Source organism: Papilio machaon, chromosome 15 (assembly GCF_912999745.1).
Source record: "Papilio machaon chromosome 15, ilPapMach1.1, whole genome shotgun sequence".
Classification (NCBI taxonomy): Eukaryota; Metazoa; Arthropoda; class Insecta; order Lepidoptera; family Papilionidae; genus Papilio; species Papilio machaon.
The window spans coordinates 4,181,722-4,206,711 of NC_060000.1; the positions used below are offsets into that span (position 1 = coordinate 4,181,722).

Sequence of the window (24,990 nt, forward strand, 5' to 3'; positions counted from 1 at the left end):
CTAAAATATATTTTTAAATACTTTTTATTGCTAAAATTATCCATGATTAAATAATTTAATTGGCAAAATATTTTTAACTCATTTACTCATGTCATCACAGTCAATATAATTTGTTGGATAATAAAATTATAAATTGTAACTTAAACTATATTTAATACAGAACATTAATGCCTATAATTCGTCTGTTTTAAAAACAGTACGAAATAATGACCATTTATCACTTTTATAAATGATCACTTTTACAAATCGTATCTTGACTCAGTCAATATTAAACACAACACTATCAAATAACTAGTCTCCACTATCAAAATTCCCGTACAAAAATCATTTCTATATTGTCTCGCTTTTTTCAAGTAGATTGAGAGGGTTCACAATATATTTCTGTACCATTGTCTCAGCAATGAAAACGAATTTGTATATGTAAATTGTATATGTATTTGTAAATACAACAATTAAAATCTTATCATTACGTTCTATTTACTTCATGTTAACAAGAAGCAAGAATTTGGCCGAGTATGAATTATCCTTACGAATGACAACAAACGGCAATTCTACTGACCGCAACATTTGTATTAAACCATAGTGTAGAAATTAAAAAAAAATATTAGGCTAACTCATATTACATTTAATTTTTTTGAACTAAAATACGTAACAAAAATTGTTCATGTCACTGATACATTCTATTTAGTATGCAATCTCACTAGATATTTTAAAAAAATAACAACTTTTAAAAATAAAAAAGATACTGAAATTATATGCGTCATTAAAAAAGTACTAGAAATAATGTTATTTGTATGTTTTCATAAATTAAGGTAAAATCGTTAGGTAAAATTTAAAACTCAAGTATCGAAAATGTTTTGACAACTTAATAAAAATAGTGGTCTCTCTTATTTTCCTTGAATAGAATAGAGATGACAACATAAACGCTATGTGAAGACGTTGACACTGCGGATTGATACTTCGGATTATAACAACGTTCAAAACCACAACCATTGTCGAACTTACATTGATAAAAAAAGAAATAGTGGCATTGAACGTGTTTATACAAAAAAAACTGTCACTGAAAGTGTTAAACGATATTTAGCTTAGAAATACGCTTATGTCTTAACAGGAATAGTGACTGTGGTATCCGTTGTGTTGGCGCTCGGTCTTTTGTCTTCTTCCTCTTCTGCAGGCGCGACGTAGTTCCACTGCTGAGTGACGCCTGTCCCGAATATAATGAAGTATACAGCCGATGCTATGTATAAAGATGCACCAGTGAAGAATACAGGCCGCCATTCTGCGAAACCATTCTGTAACAAAAAAAGTATTTATATGTCTAGAGAAAGACTTGCCTAAAAATATGGCATAGATAAACCATACCATGTTTTGAGATTATGTGCGATCTAAGAAAAAAATACAAAAAAACTTGAGAGGTGTCAAGGGACACCCGGATGGAACGAAGTTCCTATGAATTTTCGTTATATATTGCCACGTCGTTGCCATGGTTACTATAGCAAAAAGTGTCGTGACAACTTTTCGTAAGAATTTTTTCCGTCTAGCCCCCTTTCACAACGCGCGATAAGGAACTTCGTTCCAATAAAAGACGATTTGAAATTGTTATCTGTGATCACCTATCAAGAGCCTAACACACTTTTGTCTCTCTTCTCTCCACACTTTCGTCTTTGTCTGTTTTTAGCCTTCGGTTATAACCTAAGCCTAAAAACCTAACAAGGTTCTTCAAATAATTATTTTGTTTTTATTTTAGTATAGTATTAGTTTTTGTTATCATCAATCTAGATCAGCGTACCAACTCTTTTAATGGATTTTAAATCCATTTCCATTTATACATTCAACATGCCCGAACTAGAAACTCTACTTACCCCGTTCTTAGTGAAGTGCGCGGTGACCAAAGGTGTGACAAAGCCTGCGGTGTTTCCGATACCATTAGCAATACCGTACAGTGTACCAGCGAAGTTCGGCGCCAGGTCTTGATGATTGACGAGGTTAGTGAGAGTCGCGGCACCATTCGAGCCCATGGAGAACGTGATCAGTGCGACAGAGAGGATAGGAGCGCAGCCAGTGTACCCCAGACCGATCAGCAAGAGACCAGGTAATACGTGAGAGAATAGACAGAAGAACTTCCTCATAAATGTTGTGGAGACCACATTTTGTTTGACAATTCTGAAAAAAAAGATGAAATTAAAGAATAGGTTTATCTTAGAGATCTTCTCTACCTAATTGATAATAGTTTCAATGAAAACAATAAAAAGCTAACAGAACTTGGTATTCACTGTATTAAATTACTAAACCAAAGAGACATGCCTAAATAACGAATTTAAAGCGAGCGGTGTCAATATATAATATTCTGCCTCTTTGTGTCATGTAATTACTCGTACAACCATTTTTAACTAAATTAACAGTCTGCTTTAGACACCGTTATTATAATAAATTTTAACAATAACTTTGCTCACCTGTCACCGATAGCACCAAAGATCAACGAGAATATCATCCTAGCCAGATATGGGAGCGAGGAGAGCGTGCCCGTCGACGTCAGGTTGAAGCCGAGCGCGCTCGACACGAACTTGGGCGCGGCGGTCATCACAAAGTACAGCCCCCAGTTGTTGCCGTAGTGCAGCACCACCATCGCAAGGAACGGGAACGATGTCAATATACTTTTGAAAGGCGGCACGATCTAAATGTAAAAGTCATTGTTAATACAGAAAACAAGTAATAGTTAATTAAAGAAAAACACTCCAGCATACAATTAAATTGACCTAACCGTGAAAAACTTTACCCTCCTGGTAGTCGAACTAAAAAAACTGTTTAGTTCGTCAAACGTCAACGTCAACGAAGGTCAAAGTCGATCGGACGGTAACCGAAATTATAAAAATCCTCTTAATATTTATGCAATAAATAAATGGATAATGCTGTATAGAAATAATATAATTTATTTTATGATTTTATAATTAAATAATTGTAACTAATATCTCATAAACTATGACTATAATTCTTATTAATAACAATTATATACTTAGCCAGAAATTTCATACATATTCTATTCACTTACAAGTATTCATTATTAAATGCCTCAGTACTATTATTATATCAACTATCCATATTTATTCATTTACCCAGTTAAACGAGAATTCGAATCACTTGTTTGAATGTAGGAACTGTATATCAATAACCGTTAGTTTCTGAGACTAAAATCGTCATCCTTGTCATTATTTTGGACAAAACAGAGATAACAATATATTTTAAACGGAGATTTTGGTCTTAGAAACCCACGATAAGTAACGTATAGGACATTAAAATTTCTTAAAGAGTGATTTTTTGCAATTTTTTCATTAATATTACACAGATCTTACACCATACTGGGGGCTCTCGAGCGATCTATTAGGCCTTAGTAATAGGGCCCTGTTTATCTTTATAGCACTTAGCAAGTCTTACCCTAGTGTCCTTAGTACTTTGATTGACTTTGTCGCCGATCGCTTCAAGAATGTATTGCTTCTCCTTGTCTGAGATGCGGGGATGTTGCACCGGGGAGTCATACACGAGGAACCACCAAAGGGCGCACCACACCGTCGCTATGAAACCTACGACAGAATATAATCACAAAACGAACGAACATCGGACTATATTGATTGGAATTCTACCTTTTTGGCTTAATATCAAGTATTTTTAAAATTTCTATGATTACTAAGACGAAAAAGTCACCTATGGCAAATTAAAAAATATAATGTTGTATTAAAATAATTTTTAATTTCGAATAAATTTCTAATTGAGAAATCTAAAACACAGGATTGAAAAATGAAGCAATTTAGAAAACGATTGAATACATACGTTTTGAATTTAAATACGAAAGAAAGTCCAGTAACTGTTTGTGATACCTAATTAGTTTCCTAAGCTTCAACCTAACACTTACACTATAACGCATTGCTAAAAGAATACAAATAGATGTTATACGAATTTGGAAGCAAAAGAAAAATGGAAATTATTTTGAGAATCCCAATAATATAGACAATAGACAGAAAATGTCATATAACTGGCGAACTACCGTCTTTTTTTTTTTTTTTTTAGTGATTTTTGCTAGATTATATAAGTTAAACTTACTAACGTAATATTTAAAAAATAACGTAAAAGTAATTCTTATTGTTATAATTTTACCGTATATACCGTTGGTTCACACCGTTATCGAAAAACTTGCTATTTTTTTACTCTTGAGTTGTATTAACACTCACCGGGTATGTAGAAAGCGAAGTCCCAGCCAAAGTTCTCAATAACGGGTCCGGTGAGGGACCAGGTTACTACGGTACCGATGGCCCCGCCAAGCAGAGCGCTTACAAACTTGCCCTTCTCCGCCGGTGGCGCCCAGTGTGCCACCAGCGCGTGTAGAGCCGGAAACAGGAAACCCTGGAAATAAATGAATTCTCAAAATTTATATTTTAAACTAACGGCACAGGGACTCGATGTAGGCCTTTCCCACTGACAATAAAAGTTTAGTGAGATATGAACACAGTAAGATGTCACTAGATGGCGTTTACTTTCGCTTCAGCTTCAGGACTATGTTCCTTAAATATTAGCAGCCCTAACCTGAAATTCTGTCCGTTATTAAATCAATTTCAGCAGTATGTAAATCAAATTCCATCCTTTAGCTTTCAACTAGCAGTCGCGACTAGATCCGCGCGGAGTAAAAACTTTATTAATAGCCTATGTTTTCTTCCAAACTGCACTAAATCTGTGCCAAATTTAGCAAGATCCGTTTACCTGTTCCGGAGATACCTTCAAACAAAGAAACATCCATCCATCCATCCAAACATTCGCATTTATGATATTAGATAAGTAAGATTTTATATTACAACTTACGAATTTGTTTTGACAACGCCTTTTCCTAATTTAAACTCGTTTATTATGATAATAAAAGCATGTTGTACTTTGTTAACTTATAAAATCAGTAGTGTGTTTTCAAATAGATTAAATTTAATCCTACGCATAAGTAATCTACGAGAAGAATAAAAACTGTTAATTATCTTATCTCTCGTGTAAACGTATCAAATTATTTAACAACAACCGGTGGCATTGTTTAAAACAGTTGTCTTTAAAAGTATTTAATTAGAAATTGCCTTTTGCGAAACATAGTTTGTTTAGTTATCAACACTATTATATGACCTAGATATTATTAAATGCATACTGCACCGTTATTACCTAGAACAGAGCTCGTTCTGACTGTACAAACATTGTTGACCTACGAACGAATGGCTCTTGTGGCTATAGAAAACCCAGACACACGATTACCAACAGGCGCTTTACTAATATAAATTTAGAATAATAAAACTACAATATGCGATATGAAACAGCTGTATAAACACTATTACTGAAAGTGCAGTATAAAAGAAAACAAATTGAAAAGAAGGTAAATAACACACTTACAGCTGACAAACCGATGATGAAGCGAGCTGCGACCAGGACCATGAAATGTAATCTCGCAGCCTGCGGGGACAGGGTGGTCAGGACCGCGCTGATCAGCATAGTGATGAAGACCACGTTGCGAGGACCCCATAGCTCGGCCGCCGTGCCCCCCACTAATGACGTGATCGCGTACCCCCAGAAGTAACCTGATAGTACATAAGCCTGTTGCTGCGCTGTCCAGTTGAATGTAACCACACCATCAGGCTGGAAATATAATTTTTTTGTTGTTAAAATCGGGTTAAAATTGCACTAACAAAATACACTTCAGGAAAAAAGTACATTGCGTGGATTGTCTCATTATTTGCCTTGAACACTACTTGTCTACCCCCCTTTAAAACAAAGGAAAATAACATTCAAACCGCATTAAAAGATACTCGGTTATTAAGGACTTTTTCTAAATTAATTCATTGCATAATACACAAATGATAATCAAGCAAGAAGCACGCGATGTTTGTGTTTAATATGAAAAATTCCATGATTTGAATAATGAGCACCCCAGGCAATGCGCTAGAAATATTGTTACACCCAGTGGTTGTATATATATCGTTGTATGTATGAATCTTTACATGTAATAATAACAAGGAAGTATACATTTTTGATAAAAAGAAATAAGCGTGTCACAAGTTAGTAATCTTTGATAAGGAAGTCGAATCAACTAGTATCAAATAATGTTTGTATCACTTCATCTGACATCAAGTGTAGCTATCAGAGTATTTGCAATGATTACCTTATCTTTTATTTGAATACTTAAGTCTATAATATAGTGTTGTGACGTCATGATTCACTCAGCACTTGAATACTTGACAATTTATTTGATCTTGCGTATCACGAGTCAAAAAAATTGATAAAGGTTACCACGTGCGAACAATAACCTTCAGATTATGTCAATGTCAAAATGTAAAAAGGTATTTAATCATTGCTCTCCATGTGATCTCTAAGATTTTAATCAAAGCTAGATGTTTCTTTTGTAGTAGCCAAATAGAACATTTTTATTGTAAGTTGTATTAGGGCGGGCAAAATTCTTCTGTAGAAAACATTTAGGTTAGTGATTTATATCTCATAGTTGTTCGTTGAGCTTGGGTTTAATCCGTGTAATTAAAAAAGGAAAGTATACATTTAAAGCTAATTAAAATTAACAATTCCTATCCCTGCTCAGGTTAGGTTAAAATAGGTTACAAATACAACTTTATAAACAGTACAAGGACAATAAATAACAAATATTACTGTAAAAGAACTGGCCACTTTATACGAATCTAAACATCAACGAAAACGATAAAAAAAATTACAATAAGGCTAATGAACTGAAAGAAATGATTTGTTTAAATTGGAATATTTAAAGTATGAGTGTACTCTACATATTTCATCACAAAGTATGTCAATAACCCTGTGTTTCCAATGCATATTTACTTATACAAATATATTTTGACTATCTCTATTTTTTCACAGGTAATTAGAGAGATGGATATGTTTTTGTGGCAGGTGTTACGGCAGTGAAAACGCACGGTAAGCTGAGTACATGAGCTTGGCGCGAACATTATCGACACGGGGCGCCATTGTTAAAGTCGTAATACTCGTACATATGAATATTCAGGTCGCAATGCGTTTTGAAATAATGAAATTGTTATTGGCGCAGCTTGAAATTATTTAAATTGTTTTATGTTACAGACGCAGATAAATTCTTTTAAGATCAATATGTATTTTCTTTTAGTAAATTTATAAAATATACGATGTATCTCTAGCCTACAGATCAATCGGCCCGATGGGATATTTTTCGATTCTCTGGTAGCAATCGGCCAAATGGGAAAAAATCCCATTAGGCCGATTGATTGGTAGGCCGGCAACACGCGAAACACCCACTTCATGACACAAAAATTTTTTACTGAAAAAGTGAAAAATGATAATCGCCGCCATATAAAGTTTTGACGTTCCTCTGTTTACTTAATTCGACTATGGACCCTAAATGAGTCGTCGACTTCTATGAATAGACATAGTTTTATGTCCCTATTTCATTTTGCCATTTTTGCGCTAATTCAAGTGGTTTGTAGCGTTGGTGTTGATTCTAATCAATAATATGATAGAATTAACTATCATGTAACATCAACAAGCGCGTTTAAATCGACACGAAACAAAAGCCGTCATTCCCAACCAATCGCCTATCCATTTATTGAAATCAGTGGTCGTCGATTATAACTGAAACGTAGGTATAATAATATTGTACCTGTCGCAGATGATGTTTCGCGATCAGCGTTGTAGTGACGTTGTTTGTTGCGCTGTCGTTGTTGGCGATGGCCTCGCACTCGCTTTTCACTCTGCGAACAATAACAACGATACAAAAGTGCTGCTAATACCATATTATTACCACCTCTAATGTCCGATAAAGTTAGAGGAAAATTATTGTGTTGTTTTTGATGTAATTAAATGTTAGCTGGAATAATTTACACGAAATATTCTTATCGAAATATATTTATGAATGTAGAGGTTCTGTTGCTCTTTTCTTTCTGTCAAAGTTGGACTTTATTCTACTCTACTGTATTTCACTCTTCAGTTATTAATTAACTATAAGTAGTTTTGTAATTTTGGTCTCAGAAATCTACGGTAAGCCGTAGATTTCTGAGACCAAAATCTCTGTATAAAACATAACGTCATCCCTGTCATTATCTTTGACAAAACAGAGATATCAATATGTTTTAAAAGGAGATTTTGGTTTCAGAAACCAACGGTTATAGTCAAATAAAAATATGACATCAGATTAATAGAAAATGTATGAAACAAGTCCGTATCCATCGGAAGCTTGTGTTGAAGATGTGAATGCAATGAAGCGGCGTGGCGTGTTCGTTTACCCGGCTCTGCTTACAGCCACGCTTCTTGTTTCCAAACCAGACATCTACAGTCGCTTATAATCAAACTAAGATAGTTAACAATGTGTTTTACAAAAAACAAGCAAAAGTCATTCTCGACCAAAAAAGCTTTGTCGTGAGGTAATCGCGTTAATCTAACATTTCATCAAAAAATAGTTATTTTGCTACATTATTTCCTAGTATAAATAATTGAGCATAACTTTTGACGGCTTAACCTCTGACGCCTTCCGTCATAACATGTAGACCTTCATAGCAATGACGCGGCGGCTGTACCGAAGTGACCGTTATACTAAACCCTTCACTCGACAAACAGACGCAAAAACGAAACTAACGTGTTATGCTAACATTTGTTTACAAACTTTGAACTTTCAAGGTTCAAAGTTTGTGACAAATCGTAGTTACCATATTACAGTTGTAAGTGCATATCTACGATTTCTTTGATAAAAAAATACATGGAAACATTTTCGATCACATTTTTTTTATATCATAAGGTGGCAAACGAGCAAACGGCCACCTGGATTCGCCGCAATAGCGAGGCAACCGTTGCCCATAGACATCCACAAAATGCAGATGCGTTGCCTACTTTTAATCAACAGAGAAGGGGACGCACAGAAAGAGGATATTTCTCCTTCCTATGCGTCCCCCCTTCCGCCAAATTCACTCCCCTTTCCCGTCCATATATTTTAAGATTAAAGATAAACAATGAATTAATACATTTGTAAAACGTCACGAAGTAAACAGTGCAATTTTGTTTTAAAAAAATTGCTATCAAACTGAATTTCGTCAGATAAAAAACATTAACATCTTTTATGATCGCCGCTCCTTAAGGCCTCCGAAGAGGCATCTTCATTAAAACGTGTTTTTATTGTCTACGTTATTTTCAAGGGGAAAACCTAATGTTGCAAAATGTACATATTACTTAGGTTACAACGTGGATAAATATAGTGATATCATTCATCAGGTTTCATTTGATAAAACAAAGTGTAAGACAAAGCCAAGAAGAAAAGAATATTTAAATGTAGGTACAAGTTTTACGACGTGAAACTAAAACTACAATTGCGTATATGTATTTGCATTTTGACGGGACTTTGACTGGAAGACAACTAATGCATTCGGACATATTATATGCTAGTTTTTTCTGCGCTGACGAAGTCGTGGACGACCACTAGTTTAAATAGAAGACACCGTAATAGAACCTCTAAGACGCGAGAATGATGATTGAATACGCTAACAAATTATTTAAAGTGTTTTTCTGTCTGTCGATATCGTTTGTGTCATAAAGCTGTCGTATTTTGCAATAGACTATGTTTAATAAACTTAAAAGATTGCGATCCAGCTAACCTTGCAAATTGTTGATTCTTTGAAGTCGCACTGTTTGATAAATATTTCCTTATTTGTGAACGTCCTGTCTTTTATTTTTCTTCATTTAGTATTAATATTTTTTTCTTTAATGAATTCTAAGTGATTGCCACTTAGTTAATTATCAAAATCAAATTGATTTGAAAGATAACGTTGTGTAAATTGTTACAACGAATTTATGTATGATAAACACCTCTAAATTATGTCGAACAACTTTCAATTAGATTTTAAGTTTAAATAAAACTGATTGATGTAAAAATGCATTCGTGTCAGCAAGGAATATTCAGCTGTATTACTTATCATTATAAAGTACTTACGATGTAGTTTTAGCATCATCCGGTACCATGGCAATGATGTTGACACTCATGTTGACCCTCATCATGTAATTGACCCAGCAGGCAAAGAACAACATGATCGCCACGCTGAACCGCGCGGGCACCACATCTACAACAACAAATATACATTCATTTATGTAAAAAAAAATACAATAGAAATAGATAAAACAAACGAGGAAAGAAAAATCAACTATTTGATTATGATTCCATAAAAAAATAAACATAAAGCTATTTTGTTAACGTCCTTATGAACGACCTAGACAAAAATCTGAAAGTATTTTCTTGGAATGGGAACTTTCGAAACAATGTCAATATCACGACATTGACGGCTTTGATTTCAGATCATTGCACTCTTACTCCAGATACGAGACGAGCCGCGTAATTAAACGTCTTTGCCGATGCGAAAGGGAAAGCTGATGATCGACAGATCAAACGCACGGACTAGTTCTGTCAGCCCAAATATCGTTTTGATTTGAGAGAAATCTATAAGTAATAAGTTAAAGAGATTAATCATGTTAATTTGCGGATAAAATCAATTAGAATTTTAATATTGATTTCCCTTCTCACATCCCGATTATTGAGGAAGGTTAGGCTAAAAGTCGCCTTAAAACAATCACGCCACGACTTAATGTACATACAAAAATATTCATTTAAAATATATTTCATGCAATTGACACTACCTGAAGTTTTTCATTGCCAATAAATTGTCATCCTTTTCATCATGCCATAATTCGCCTATCTTTTAATAAGGTGTTCGCCTAACTTGTAATAACTAGTTATTGGAACGATTAGAACGAAGTTCCTTATCGCGCGTTGTGAAAGGGGGCTAGACGGAAAAAATTCTTACGAAAAGTTGTCACGACACTTTTTGCTATAGTATGTTAACGACGAATAAGCGCTACTTCACCATGGCAACGACGTGACAATATATAACGAAAATTCATAGAAATAAAATGTACTTCTTGTGAAGACTTAAGTTTTTTATTCATAGAATAAACATTGGTTCCTTCACTAATTAATCGAAAGGAACTTCGTTCCATCCGGGTGTCCCTTGACACCTTTCAAGTTTTTTATTTAATAAAAATTGTTAAGTAAATTTTTGTAACCCTAGCGATCTAAGTCCGTAATCATTTTATTCGCATGTTTTTTATGCTTTACTGCATTCTTATAGCAGGAAGTGCGCCTTCACAGATACGTTCTGACTAGTTATAATCAACTGATCCGAATAATATGCACTTAATATTTAAACCCATTGATAATTAACAAAATATAATAGATTAGAGTCGATCATAACATAAATATAAAAAAAATCCCGTTAACTCTTAAAAAACAATGATTATAAACAATTAAAATTCTGTAAATTATGTTTTTTTTAATATCGTAGATGGCTATGTTATAGCGTGCGTAGAACGTAACATCTAGTGGCCGTGACCAAAATATTGCATAACGCAAAAACATAGCGCAATCATTCGTAGTGAGATTTAAATGTTCCTTTACAATTATGTCTAGAATTTTCCGGATTAATAGAAACAAAATTAAAAATCAAATCCCTTAATTTAAGGTTGGCAATAGCAACTCTTTGGGGACGTATATAAGCTGACGTCCTACAAATAATGAATAACTTAACACTTAAATTATATCACTTTAATAACTATTTCTTGCATTGAATATATATAACATAGAATATTCAAAGAAATCATTACTTATTGGCCATGTATATAAGGAGCAGTCGCTTCGTTATCTGCGGTATCAGGTAGCTGCTTGGTCACCTTCTATCACTATATAAAAAAAAGCAATATAATTTAAAAATTTGTGCGTAACGTTTATCTATTATGCTTATGTACTCTTGTTCAATTCAGTGTAGTTAATTATTTAATAAATGTCGCTAATTTTCATTGATAAGTGTGTTTATCTATCTCACAACAAAGCCATTGTCAGTTGGGGTATTTACTGTGATTATATTCCTACGTCCACTCTATTTAACTGTTCGCTACTACCTACATAGCACAATAAATAATGGAGTCTAAATTAACCTGTCCGCGATATGTTGTTGCGGTATTTTGCAATATAGAATGCAATTTGAAATACATTATTGCTATTTATATCAAACGATGTATACGTACTAAGAATAAAATTATTATAAGAAAACTCTATATCGTAATACACTATTTATTGGAAATATCGAAATGATTGGAATTACGTGTTGATACACGTACATAATATGATGAATTTTTTATGACCCCAAACAAATTAAAACTCAATAAGGAAAGTTTATTGACACCGTTTTACAACATATTTTTTATCGCTTTTATGTAATAATTATAAGCATGTAACCGCTTAGATAAACATATTGAAAATTGAGAATATAGTTTGTAAAAAATTAAGTATAGTTTCATTTAAGTAAAATTTATTTTAGACGATTATATTAAGTGTAATCGTAGAATATTTTTAATACTTGCAAAGGTTATTTCTGTCCTTGGAATTTAAACTAGTTTGCACCCATCTCAGTAAATGAGCAATGTAAAAATGTTTATATGCCCTTTCTTAGCAACAAGCTTTGACATTTGAATCGCATGTTTATATTTGCAGTTGCAAAGAGGTAAAAACATACCATATTCCATTTATTGATACTGTTCTCAGAATTGCTTGAGTCTTCAGTGAAAAAAAAAACGCGTAATCTTTTTAATGTCATGGCTTTAATCTTATAAAATATTTTTTGATCGATTAAATATTATGTATAAAATAAAAACAACCTAATATTTTTTACGTCTACTAAGAAATCTATTTAAGAGTTAAGGAGGAATATAGCTACATTACGGAAGCTTACCCCCACAATGATCGTCGTTTAGAGAGTTGCTAAATGTAGATTAAGTAGTAGAAGTAGACACTAAGGGACTGCTTAAATGACTCTGAATATGATTATTAATAACTAAATCGTTTTTGGAACGATTGGAACGAAGTTCCTTATCGCGCGTTGTTAAAGGGGGCTAGACGGAAAAAATTCTTACGAAAAGTTGTCACGACACTTTTTGCTATAGTAAGTATGTTAACGACGAATGAGCGCTACTTCACCATGGCAACGACGTGACAATATATAAATAAAATTTATAGAAATAAAATGTAATGAAGTTTTTTATTCATAGAATAAACATTGGTTCCTTCACTAATTAATCGAAAGGAACTTCGTTCTTTTTTATAAAATAATTGAAAATTAACTAAGACCATCCTGATCCGAGCTCGAGACGTCGGATATTTGCATAACGGTGTTTACATGTTGGTCATGGCGGCGGTGTCCGGTGAAAGTGAAGAATGCAAACTGATCGGGCGCCGGCGCCGTCGCGACCACGCTCACCACACACCACACACCACAAGCCACCACCTTCGACTATAGATAAACGGACTAGACAATCCGACGTTTTAATTTTAAAAAAATCAGCTATTTTTGCTTCTGGTGGCATATATGATAATCATACATGTGCCAACACTTACGTAAAATTGTTTTTATGAACGCATTTAGCATCCCGAACAAATTTAGGGCATATTTTTCGTTTATATGTGAAAAGAGAATGCGCGTGCTCGACAGGTCCTGTCTCTTAAAAGTCGAAGTTAATCTCATCCCGTCGGCGCCGCTGTATACTCACCAATTACCTGACAGATGTCGAACGCGAATTCTTATAAGAAACTAATTAAATGCACTAACGGTGAGGCCCACTTCAAATTTTAATTCACAATTACAAGTGTATGGAAATATGTTACATGATCATTCATTCATTTTTATTTTACAAGCACAATTATGGCCAAACAAAACACCCAGGCCAGGCAGTATGTAGCCTTTCTGATATGGGATATGAAAAGATATCCTTTTGACATATTTTCAGGAAATGATAAAAGTTGCGGTTAAAAATCTCTATGATCCACTAAGAGTGAGTGAGAATTTGACGAAAAGAAGTCCTTTTCATACTTCAATCAGAGAGTAATTTTCAATGTTAGTACAGTATTTGTCTTTCCATGAACACAAGTCCACCTTGGAGTATTGTCGTTAAAACATCTAAATTGCAATATTAATTCCGCCTAGTTATTTGCCCTGACTAGATAACTATATACTTGTTATAAGATCACGTGATAAATTCGATACTTTATAGTTCCGCCTCAATAGTTCGAGATTATTTTTCCTACTATTGGAAATCGTAATACTCGTACAGCACCTTAATGTATAGAAGAATAATATGTACTCTAACTATAATTAATGCTATGCCAGAAAGTAAAAAGTCAAAGAAAACTAAGATGATGGGAAAGGTATGTGGATTTGGCGGAGGAGGGGACGCGGAGGAAGGGAAAATATCCTCTTTATGTGCGTCCGCTCCTCCGTTGATTAAAGGCAATGTATCTACAATTACAGGTGTCTATGGGTAGCGGTCGCTTAGCTATTTCAGCGAATTCAGGCGGCCAATATTATTTTACGTATTATTGAGGGAAATAAAAATAAAACAGGATATGTTAGAAAATAATTTTTGACATGTTTAATAATCCTTTTGAAAGTCTCTAAAAATAAACGTTATGTATAAGTAAATAAATCACCTTTTTCTTGTCACAGTTTATAAGGAAAATCATTTTACTTATACGACCCTGATAAGTATTTGTTTGTTTCGTTTGATATTTTTATTCGTTAAGGTGAGCCTCATTCCTTGAAATTTCGCGTATATATTTGCATAATCACTCTTTTTTTCCTCTATACCTTACTGATACTTTTTATACAACAGATTTATCATCGTGCATTTAAACCCTCGAAACATTTTAATAAAAATACGTTTTGAAACCAATATTCTGTCAATAAACGAACATTATAATACAGTTTAAAAATAGTTTAAAAAATCCATTAAATGTGTATTAACAATATTTTTACGTTAATGTTTCATCAATGTGAAGACTCGGTTATACAAAATGTGCATTCGATTGCGAACACCATGTCAAATTAATTTGTTGTGGTGTAGTGAACACATTATGACGAATACGTTTTGCAAAACGCAATTGTTAAATTGTGTTGTAGTACAACAATAACACAATTACAAATCCTATCGAAAGATCTTTTGTAGAAGGAAATAACACATACAAACCTTCGCAAGGCGTAAAAACAAGCAACTTTTTCCAGTGATAAAGAAAATTATCTATTATATTATGACTGTTCAATATCTGTGAAAACATAGTGTTATCCCTTTCATTCTTCTTATAAAATATGAAATAGCAACAATAATGTTTCGGCAGAGGCATGATTACGTATCAAATGGATCTGTTTAAGATAAAATTACGAAGATTTTATAAATGACAGGGAAATTCCACATCTTGATATGTTTAGATTCTACTCGTTATCAAGGCCGATATATTGAATATATTTTATTTAAAGGTCAATTCACAATAAACGAGAAAATGCTTTGACATGATTTTTATTGTTATTTAGTATTATTAAAGTTTTTGTATTTATTTGGATAATATATCATTTTATCGTAAAATTATAGCAAAGGAAAGCGGTAATAATAAAGTACATATCAGTGCCCTTTCTCTTTTGTTTTTCGAGTTTTCTTTAAACCGAACCCCAGTTTTAGAAAGAAAAGAAAAACGTTGACCTCTGTTGGTTAAACTAAAACGACATAAACATTTTCCGCAGACAACTCATATTGTTATTTATTTGTGAGGACAACTTAGCTAATACTTAGCTAAGTTAAATGGGCGAAGACGACAATAAAGGATTATACCTACTTATAACAATGAAAAATCGTGATATATTTTAAAAAGAAAATCTCTATTATTCATTATCATTTATCACGTTACGAAGTAAACATATATTTTTGCAAATTAAATTACATATCAGTAAATTAAAATACATTTTATTTTATTATTTTAACTGTAATTGTAAGTATGTGTTATTATAATTAGCTGTCGCCCGCAACTCCGTCCGCACGAAATTAATAAAAATGCCTATGTGTTCTTCCAAACTATGTTCTACATCTGTGCCAAATTTCATCATGATCCAGCCGTTCCGGAGATACTTTCAAACAAACATCCATCCATCCATCTAAACAATCGCATTAATAATAATAGTGAGATATAGTATGATTTAATAATTATCTACGACGTGTACGCATTTTTGAATTAATCACTATTAAATTGTCATTGTTTTCTGTTACCTACGCATATTATTGTGGTCATTAAGGTACATGTGTTGCCATGCTTTGTGTGTGACTATGAATAAAATAATTAACATAATTATTGTTATTTAGATTTTAGTAGCATTAGTTTAGCTTTATATATAATAGAAATATAATTTCAAACTCACAATTTTCACAATCTTTTTCAACATGGGTTTCCAAAAGTCCAAAATCTCTGTATAAAATATATCGTCGTCCCTGTCATTATCTTTGACAACACAAAGATATCAATATGTTTTAAACGGAGATTTTGGATTCAAAAACATACGGTTCGTAAATCAAAACCAAACGTTTTCATGTTGAGCGTTACGTTCTCTTATATTTAAAGGATTCTTTAAAACAACATTGTACGAAAAAGAATTAACAGTTAAGCCATTAATTATCGTAATAGTATCACTGTCAAAATATTAAATTAGCCAATGTTTTATTTGCCAAATCTATCATTGGATAAGATAATGTTTACATGATGATCGAGGTGGATGCGCCTAAGCCATGACTTCAAGTTTCCATTTACGAAACATATGTATAAAACATATGAGCATCCCATTAACTCGCTTTGATTAACAGAGATAGTGTTTTCTACATGTGTTTCGGAGTTTAAATCAACAAAGTCTATTCTAACGGGTTTTAAATCCTCACAACTTTTGCTATTAGGATGCATTAACTAGTTTCACTTGGTTAAAACTTAGTGATATTAAGAAGTAAGATAGGAATTTTAAGGTTCTTCATAAGTATGTGGACTGATTTTAACTTAATTTTTCTTAGTTACTATGGTGGTACGAGTTTATCATCATCAGCTCACCATACATCCCCACCGAGGGGCTCGGAGCCTACCGTAATTTAGGGGTGACTAGACCGTAGTCAATATATAAATAAAAAATACTGACACTTTAAGATGCTATTAAATTTTATTTACTTAATAGTTTCCCAAAACAGTGTCATTAATGCCTAAGTAAAGCTTCTAATGTTGATGATTATTAGCGTTAACTCAGTTTTAGAACGTGTGATTTTCATGCCATTTTCATCAATATGAACGTAGTCGATTATATTGTTACCAGAAGAAGGCAGTCAGAAGGTACCTAATTAAAAATCATTGTTATTTTGTTATATAGAAGGCAGTCGGGATGTAACGTTTAAAATAACTTGAATGGAGAGTCATTGACACGAAAGGTCCCAAAAATATATATACACATATTTTATAAACAAAGGAAAATTTGTGCACTAATTTTAACATGTGTGTCTATTTAGACGTCGTTTGATAACCGGAGTGGAAAGAATTTGCAAAACTTACTTTTTCAAAGCTTGCTCCAACAAAAACAGACATGATTTTTGTAAACAATCGTAAATTGATTGGCTGTAAACGGATCCTTCTCTAGTTAAATAACTTCTCTGGCTTTGAGGTTTTGAGTCGGCTTCAATATTTTAAATAGGTGAAGACTCTAATCCTCCGTCTTCAAAAAAACAACACTCAGCAAAAATTATGTTAAGTATTTTTTGTAGATATAACATAAAAAGTTTATACAATGTTGGGTTTGTATATCCGGTTAATATTCCCAGCAAAAATTATTACCCGCGGCCCCATACTTTGAAACTCTAATCATAATAAAATAAATGAAATGTATTTTTTTAATCGATGTTATTTCGTAAAATTATGTTATCTGATTTTGTTGGATTTTTTGTTATTACATTGTTAGAGTTAATGTTAAGATATAAGGCATTTTGTTATTGTTTTTGTTGTAAAAGAATATATTAAGCCCATATTAAATATTACTACGAGTTTCAAACAGGTTTGCCGATTTTATACATCGAAAGTTTAAAAACAAAACTGCATTAGGTTGTTACTTAAGTTAGCGTTATGAGTTAGGATTCATCTTAACGTAATACATTTTATCATCATTAATAATGTCATAAACATTGTTAAACAAACATCACCTGTTGTCAGACGTATAACGACGAAATAAAATTAAATACTTTAAGACATTTATGCAGATTATTCTTATTGTGTTGCGTACATACATGCCAATAATTTAGAAAAAACCGTATCTGTATATTTAATGAAACAGATTAACATTAATTTTCTGTAAAATAAACGACTATTTCAAGATAACTAGACAACACAAATTAGCAATAAGTAATTTAAATATACAACCTTACATTTTAAATGCATATTTTTACATTTATTAATCAATTCAGCTTTAATTTTAAAATACATATAGATTACTAAAATAAAGATAGTAATAACCATAAAGAACGTCATTAATATTTATTTAAACTACCTTCACTTCACTGTTACAAACATCAACATTAAGAATAATCCTTAAATACTAATAAAAAACTTACCGAATATTTTAAAATGGACTTTCATTGTTATAGAGTATACACGTAAATCACAAGAACATACACGAAGGTTCTATACGCGTGCGCCAAAAGTAAGGCGACTTGCGCGCGCGCCTGCCTTCCTCCGACTACCGTAGACACAGGGCCAGTGCCTTTCCACGATGAAAGCCTAGCCGGTAGCCACCTCGCGTGACACTTCTATCACAGAGCCTAGTCCACTCAACATTCGCGATAAACAATGTCACATGCGCAGGTCAAGTGTATGTAGCTTTGGATAGACTTATTTTACAATATCATTCTATGTCATGATTTTCATAAAATAAGTGAAAAAGTAAAATATCGTAATGGCCGCCATATATGGTTTTGTTTTTTTTACGCCAAGTTTGACGTTTCTCTCTTTACTTAATTTTACTTAATTATGATGTTGGATCGTAAATAAATATTTACTAAGGATCGCCATTAATAACCATTAAACAACTTAGCAGTTAGAGGTTAAGATACCATATTCTCTAGTTGCAGAACACATTATATAGTTAAAATGTGTGTGAGAATTTAATTACAATGAAACAAAGCAACATTAGGCGTAATTAAATAATTACCTCTTCGCTGTCTAACTACTTACTATGTACTCCGTTTATACAATTCATCTTAGGTTTGTAGTAGCTGGGTTTACAATACTGCAATATCGTCCCACTTTATAATGCAAACTTTATTATACTTGTAAAATTATTTAGATTTTTCAATGTAGTAATGAGAATTGAATTATTCGTAACCAGACAACCGAGATATTGTTTTTATTTGATGTCCAACAGAGCAGATATTTTTTTGTACCACATACTTCGGAGTTACAAATCATTAACCGCAGGTTAGCATTGCAGAAACATAAAGTTTTCTAAGTTTTTCGGACAAACTGAGAGATATAATTACATATTATTTTTATGACTGTTTGGGCATTGCAATAACGAGTTCAGAGAACAAACGCTTAAATTTACCTGATAGTAAATTACCAAAAACAATAGGATTCCGTAAAGTTTTTATTAACTTTTCTGGTAGTCATTTTGTGACTTGAGATTTTTTTCACATGTTTTTCATGATTGTCGGTCGTTCGGGTAAACTCAGGATGAGGTTGATTTTATTTGTTAGCAGAAATTTCTATAGAAATAATTTAACATGCGGTAGATATATGAAGAATATGTAGGTGCTATAACCTACGCTTATTGACATTTATGTTTTGATATATACTAGTTAACAACTTAATTAAACCAGATAATCTATTTTGTGTACTCTTATTTTAAAATAAGTTCTCGCTAATCTTTATCCATACATAATCACATGGTTGTATCCATTTTATCCGAGAGAACGACAGAGATGTCAACATGTCTGATTGATTTTTGAAACCATTTGGATAGAATACTTTATTCACTTAAATATACCATACTTACATGATCAATAATGCTGAGGATATAGGAACATTTAAACACAAGTTTCTGTTAAACAGATTTATTAATAAGGAAGAATTAGAACAAATAAAATAATAGTAAAACATTTTATTATTAAGCGCATCACTAGGACTCACAAACTTTTTTTACAACTACCTACATATTATTAAAACTTATGACATTTGGACTGCAATTTCTTTACTTGTCATCAAAGCAAGTCTAATACAGATTTTTACTAAGAAAAAATTTAACAATTATACGTATAATTAGAACATTACAATATTTTGAAAGTCATTACAAGGTATTTATATTAATATTTGAAATTAATAGATCACGTGAAAGTGGTCCTTTTTACAAGGACTGTACCATTGTATGGAGAAAAAGAGAGATGTTTACTAAATACAAATTCGTAGGCATTTTAGTGATAATTCAAAGGTATATAAATAATGGACTGGAATAATGAAGTAATTATGAAGAAGAGGTGTCAGTGTTACAAGTCACAAAAATATTTTAACAATAATAAAGTTTTATTACAGACAATTTTTTTTAAATATGGGCATAATGACCTGCATATATACCATATCATTGTTAATTAAACTAGGATCGAATGTGCAATAGTTCTAAATCGTTCTTAAACACTAGAAAATACATTTAAAATAGTTCTTATTACCTAGATAATAAGATTTATTACTAAGGTGACTAGGTACATAAGTACGTCACTAATCAATACCTTGTTTGGTGGGAATAGTAATTCATTTAACGCATGACTTTATCTAACTAAAACTAGTTTTTTAGCCGTTTTCGCACCAACTAACTTTAAATATTCATCTAACTGTTCACTATTACGTCGGCTCTTTGATACTTTTTTCTTGTAAACTTTATATAATAATACTGAGCCTTTGTAATGTATCGGTATGTAATTAATGTCGCCTTGTTTTGGAAAATTTTCATCGACACTATCAATGTCAGGATCCAAACGTGAGTATGGAGAACGATCTAATTTTGGTAAACAATTTTCTATGGGAAACCATTTATATGTTTCGGGACAGAGCAAATCTGATGGATGGAAGTTACCCTTATATCTCATTTTACAACACGAATGTATATAAAATCCTAAATAATAATACTTTAGTTCGGGACATAAAGTGTGTAAGTTCCTTGTAAATGCAATCTCCCTGTAATAGAAAACTTGAATTATTAAAGTTAACCTAAATAAATAAAAATGTCTAGATATAGTTGATGTTGACACAAGCAAAACTGTAGGTACTTAAAAAAAAACGGATGTAAAAGCACGAAAAAAAAAACATGCTGTCTATAAGTAAAAAAGCAATATTGATTATACAGAAATAGTACCGTATAATGTATTACCTTAGTGCTCCATATGTTCCTAGATTTAAATGCATGTAATCCGGATCATAAAAGAAGTATACAGATGAGACACACTTGGGCAATATATCAATGACTCCTACGGCTAATATCTTGCCGTCAAGCCAGTACTGCTGGTGGAAGGAACCGTACCCTGACGGAGGTCCCACTTCAGAATGTTCTTCCTATAAATACATGGATATTTACAATACTAAATTTGCTCATCTGTGAGTCTCATATTGTACAATAATATTGCACAATATTGAATCTGACAGAGCTATAAAATGCCCATAAAACTGTTTTTAAGTGCAATATTGGGCAATATTATTGTACAATATTGAAAATCACCCCGATTCGGAAATAAAACATCAATTCTTATAGTAAAAGTATTACTTATCTATATATATAAAAGAAAGTCGTGTTAGTTACACTATTTATAACTCAAGATCGGTTGAACTGATTTAGCTGAAAATTGATGGGGAGGTAGCTTAGAACTAGGAGACGGACATAGGAACTTTTTTATCTTGTGTGCATTTTTTTTATTCCGCGCGGACGGAGTCGCGGGTAAAAGCTAGTTAATAATAATTGTAAAAAAAATAATCTTCAGTTAAATAGGCAGACAAAATAACTTACCAATAATGGACTATGCACTAAGAATTCCTTGAATTTGGGCTCGGAGCACTTTTCAAGTGTATCTCCATGGACCTTCATCTGATATTTAACGTACACATCGTGCGTCTGTTTAGCTGTTGCCAACCACTCGCCGCTAGGTGGCGTTGTTCGCACTAATTTAATCTGCGAAAAATTTAACCACAGATTATACAAAAGTTAAAGTTTGAATTAGTAATTTATAGTTAGTTAAAATGTCTTATATTAATTAATCTTAAAACTAAAGTTTTTGTCACCTCAAGTTTGTGTTTCACATTTTCCGGTAATTCATTAATAAAATCCTCAATTTGTTTTTCCTTGTTTTTATTTGTGTCAGACAATGTTGTGATGTCAACACCCTTGTCTTTGAGTTTTTGCAATCTTCTTTCGCGTCTTAATAGTTTTGCTTTTTTGCACGGCGCTTTGTTTGGATCAGGACCCATATCTAAAATCATTAATCATTATTTAAATTCATCATTATTTTAATACCAAAGTATATTTTTCCAAATATTTTTTATTACCTTTTTTTACAGATAACACTTTAGAAGTTCCCGGTACAGAATCAGTCTGTAATCTTTTCAAAGATGCCTCATCACCTACAAAGTGAAAATAGATTAATGATTTTTTTTTGTTTTGGACACAGGAGTTGGCCACTTTTCATTACTAATTAAAAATTAAACCAAAAAATACCTTTTTCCATCATCAAATCACCAGAGGTTTCTGGTACATCATCACACATGTAAGGAATTGGTGATGTGTCACCTATAAAAAAAAATATTTATAAATAATAGACTTTGTCGGCGACTTCGGCCGCAAATATAAAAAACTAGTATTAAATATATCCTATATTATTCAATAATAATTTAGCTTTCAAATGGCAAAAGAATTTTTGAAATTGGTCCAGTAATTTTGAATTTAATTATTAAATACAAAAATACTTGTCCCTTCACGTAATAAAATAGAAAACTAAAAATTAACAGAGTAGTTTTATTGTATTACAATAAAATTATCACAACAACATACAATAAATAATACAGAATCTTAAAAGATTTATAAACATATCATTGTTTGTTACATTTTATCACTATCAATAGTATGTGAAATATTTTTGCTGCTTAAGTCTTCATATCATGTATATTATATCTATAAACCTTTCACTTATTGGATTTGAAAAAAAATTACAATTCTGCCTGTTACTAGAGTTAAATATTATACAATTGATTGATGATAACAAATGCACTTTACATTCAAATCTTCCTTCATCATTATCAGTGACAACTTACTTCACAACTCTCAAGATAAATAGAAAACATATTACATAACCTTTAAAAAGATATAAATCTCTTCTGATTACTATAACATGGCTGTTTGTGAATTTTCTATATAGATGGTAGTGCTAGGAAAGTCACACATTTCATCATAATCACTATTCGTCCCCACTGAGGAGCTCGGAGCCTACCTCAAGGTAAGGGTAATAAAAATATTAAAAGTTAAACATTTTAATAGCCACTATACATTTTTTTTTCATAATATATAGTGGCAAATGAGTAAGCAGCAACCTAAATATGCCAAAATAGTAAATTTCTTTCATTTCACACCTGTCTTTTGTGTGGTTGGATAAACCATATAATCAGTTGAGCTGACAAATTTGTACAACAGATGTTATTATTGCTGGCTCTACCACTGTTTATACTAATTTGACATTTCTCTATCTACTCAAATTCGGCTTTGGATTGAAATGAAAAATAAAAAATAAAATAATATTAATTATATAGTAAATTATTAGATCACCCATGATATTGTACATACAAAAAAATATTAATTAATGACGAAAACATGTGTTTAAAATTGAATTAATTGATATTAACATCTTACCTATAGCAGAATCATCCTGATCGTTGTTACCAGAAGTAAATGTAACATTATGTACATTTATAATTTGTGGATCTTGTTTTGGTGTTATGAATTGTTCTCCTAAGTTTTCTATCTGTTCATAGCTTTGACTAGTTGACATCCTCCTGTCATCTTTATCCTGTTCAGTCTCACCTGACAGATACTTGTTTATTCTTTTCAAGATTTTCTTCTGGGATTTGGTTGCTTTAAAATCAAGTGCCTTGCATCTTAAACAATTATTTAATAATGAAAAAAACTAATTAAAGGTTTGAGGATTGAAAAGATATTTGCATTTAGTATTGCTGAAAGAATGAGGATGCATAGATGAAAAGGAACAAAGGAAAAAATCATGTTGCAATAATTTGTCAGGTCGTCATAGTTAAGGCACTGTAGATAAATATTGAAACATAAGATGATGTTAAGATTATTCAAAACAAACAATAAGGGACAGAATTACAATCAAAATGTTAATCATTTTGCTTGGAGTGTTCTCCATCAACAACCAACATGTTCATTTATACAAACCTTATAGTGTATGAAGGGCAACAGGTAACATCTAATGTAGGCTTGTAACAATATTTGCCAGAACGCCTCCAGCCTCTGTCTATCAAATCTTGGTAATCACTTACTGTCATTGTGTGGGCCCAAATACCTTTAATAATCAAAAGCAACACATTCAATAGACACTATATATAGTTGAGTAGTATGTCAATGAATTTTGTTACTTTGTCATAAAATATTAAGAATACTATTAAATCAACACAAAAATTTGAAAATAAAATATTCAAATAAGAAGCTAAAAATTACCATGACTGTAACTCGTATCAGGTTTCTTACAATAACCACACTTATATCGTTCATGTTCTGCATAATACTCAATTATACTAAGAGACATCATTTTATTTCACACTAAATAAAGCAGAATACAAAGTTACTCAGGGAAAAAAGATTTTTATAAACAATGTAATGTTAGCAAGAAAGAAAGTGGTTTTTTAATTTATTTTCCAAGTGGTTTACATCAAATGTCAGATACGTCTTGTTGACAAATGTCATTACGTTCCATTTTACAGAAAATGATAATCATCTATATTTAAAAAAACAG

At 32.1% G+C, this 24,990-nt stretch overlaps 2 protein-coding genes across 2 annotated transcripts; both read right to left on the reverse strand.

Moving 5' to 3' along the window:
* Nucleotides 1-862: 862 nt before the first annotated feature.
* Nucleotides 863-18,702, reverse strand: LOC106712123 (uncharacterized transporter slc-17.2). The gene is made up of 9 exons (XM_014504572.2): nt 18,547-18,702; nt 9,986-10,112; nt 7,670-7,760; nt 5,413-5,655; nt 4,224-4,395; nt 3,433-3,578; nt 2,454-2,674; nt 1,863-2,163; nt 863-1,292 (listed from the first exon to the last, which is right to left on the reverse strand). The coding sequence occupies exons 1-9, from the start codon at nt 18,569-18,571 to the stop codon at nt 1,098-1,100; spliced, it is 1,521 nt and encodes a 506-aa protein (XP_014360058.2). The 5' UTR covers nt 18,572-18,702; the 3' UTR covers nt 863-1,097.
* A 1,708-nt stretch (nt 18,703-20,410) lies between these two features.
* On the reverse strand, nt 20,411-24,905 carry LOC106712120 (arginyl-tRNA--protein transferase 1). The gene is made up of 9 exons (XM_014504570.2): nt 24,696-24,905; nt 24,414-24,540; nt 23,871-24,115; nt 22,686-22,757; nt 22,517-22,591; nt 22,253-22,440; nt 21,981-22,142; nt 21,351-21,532; nt 20,411-21,157 (listed from the first exon to the last, which is right to left on the reverse strand). The coding sequence occupies exons 1-9, from the start codon at nt 24,784-24,786 to the stop codon at nt 20,752-20,754; spliced, it is 1,548 nt and encodes a 515-aa protein (XP_014360056.2). The 5' UTR covers nt 24,787-24,905; the 3' UTR covers nt 20,411-20,751.
* Between the last annotated feature and the right edge of the window lie 85 nt (nt 24,906-24,990).

What these genes read in the sequence shown, in the direction of transcription:
- LOC106712120 (XM_014504570.2), bottom strand. Translation starts at nt 24,786, where the DNA reads ATGATGTCTCTTAGTATAATTGAGTATTATGCAGAACATGAACGATAT. An exon ending in TCAGGATGATTCTGCTATAG is followed by an intron (nt 22,758 to 23,870) that starts GTAAGATGTTAA and finishes TTTTTTTTATAG; the next exon opens with GTGACACATCACCAATTCCT. An exon ending in TAGTGCATAGTCCATTATTG is followed by an intron (nt 21,533 to 21,980) that starts GTAAGTTATTTT and finishes ATGTATTTATAG; the next exon opens with GAAGAACATTCTGAAGTGGG.
- LOC106712123 (XM_014504572.2), bottom strand. Translation starts at nt 18,571, where the DNA reads ATGAAAGTCCATTTTAAAATATTCG. An exon ending in TCATCATCGGTTTGTCAGCT is followed by an intron (nt 4,396 to 5,412) that starts GTAAGTGTGTTA and finishes ATTTATTTCCAG; the next exon opens with GGTTTCCTGTTTCCGGCTCT. An exon ending in TTTGGTGCTATCGGTGACAG is followed by an intron (nt 2,164 to 2,453) that starts GTGAGCAAAGTT and finishes CTTTTTTTTCAG; the next exon opens with AATTGTCAAACAAAATGTGG.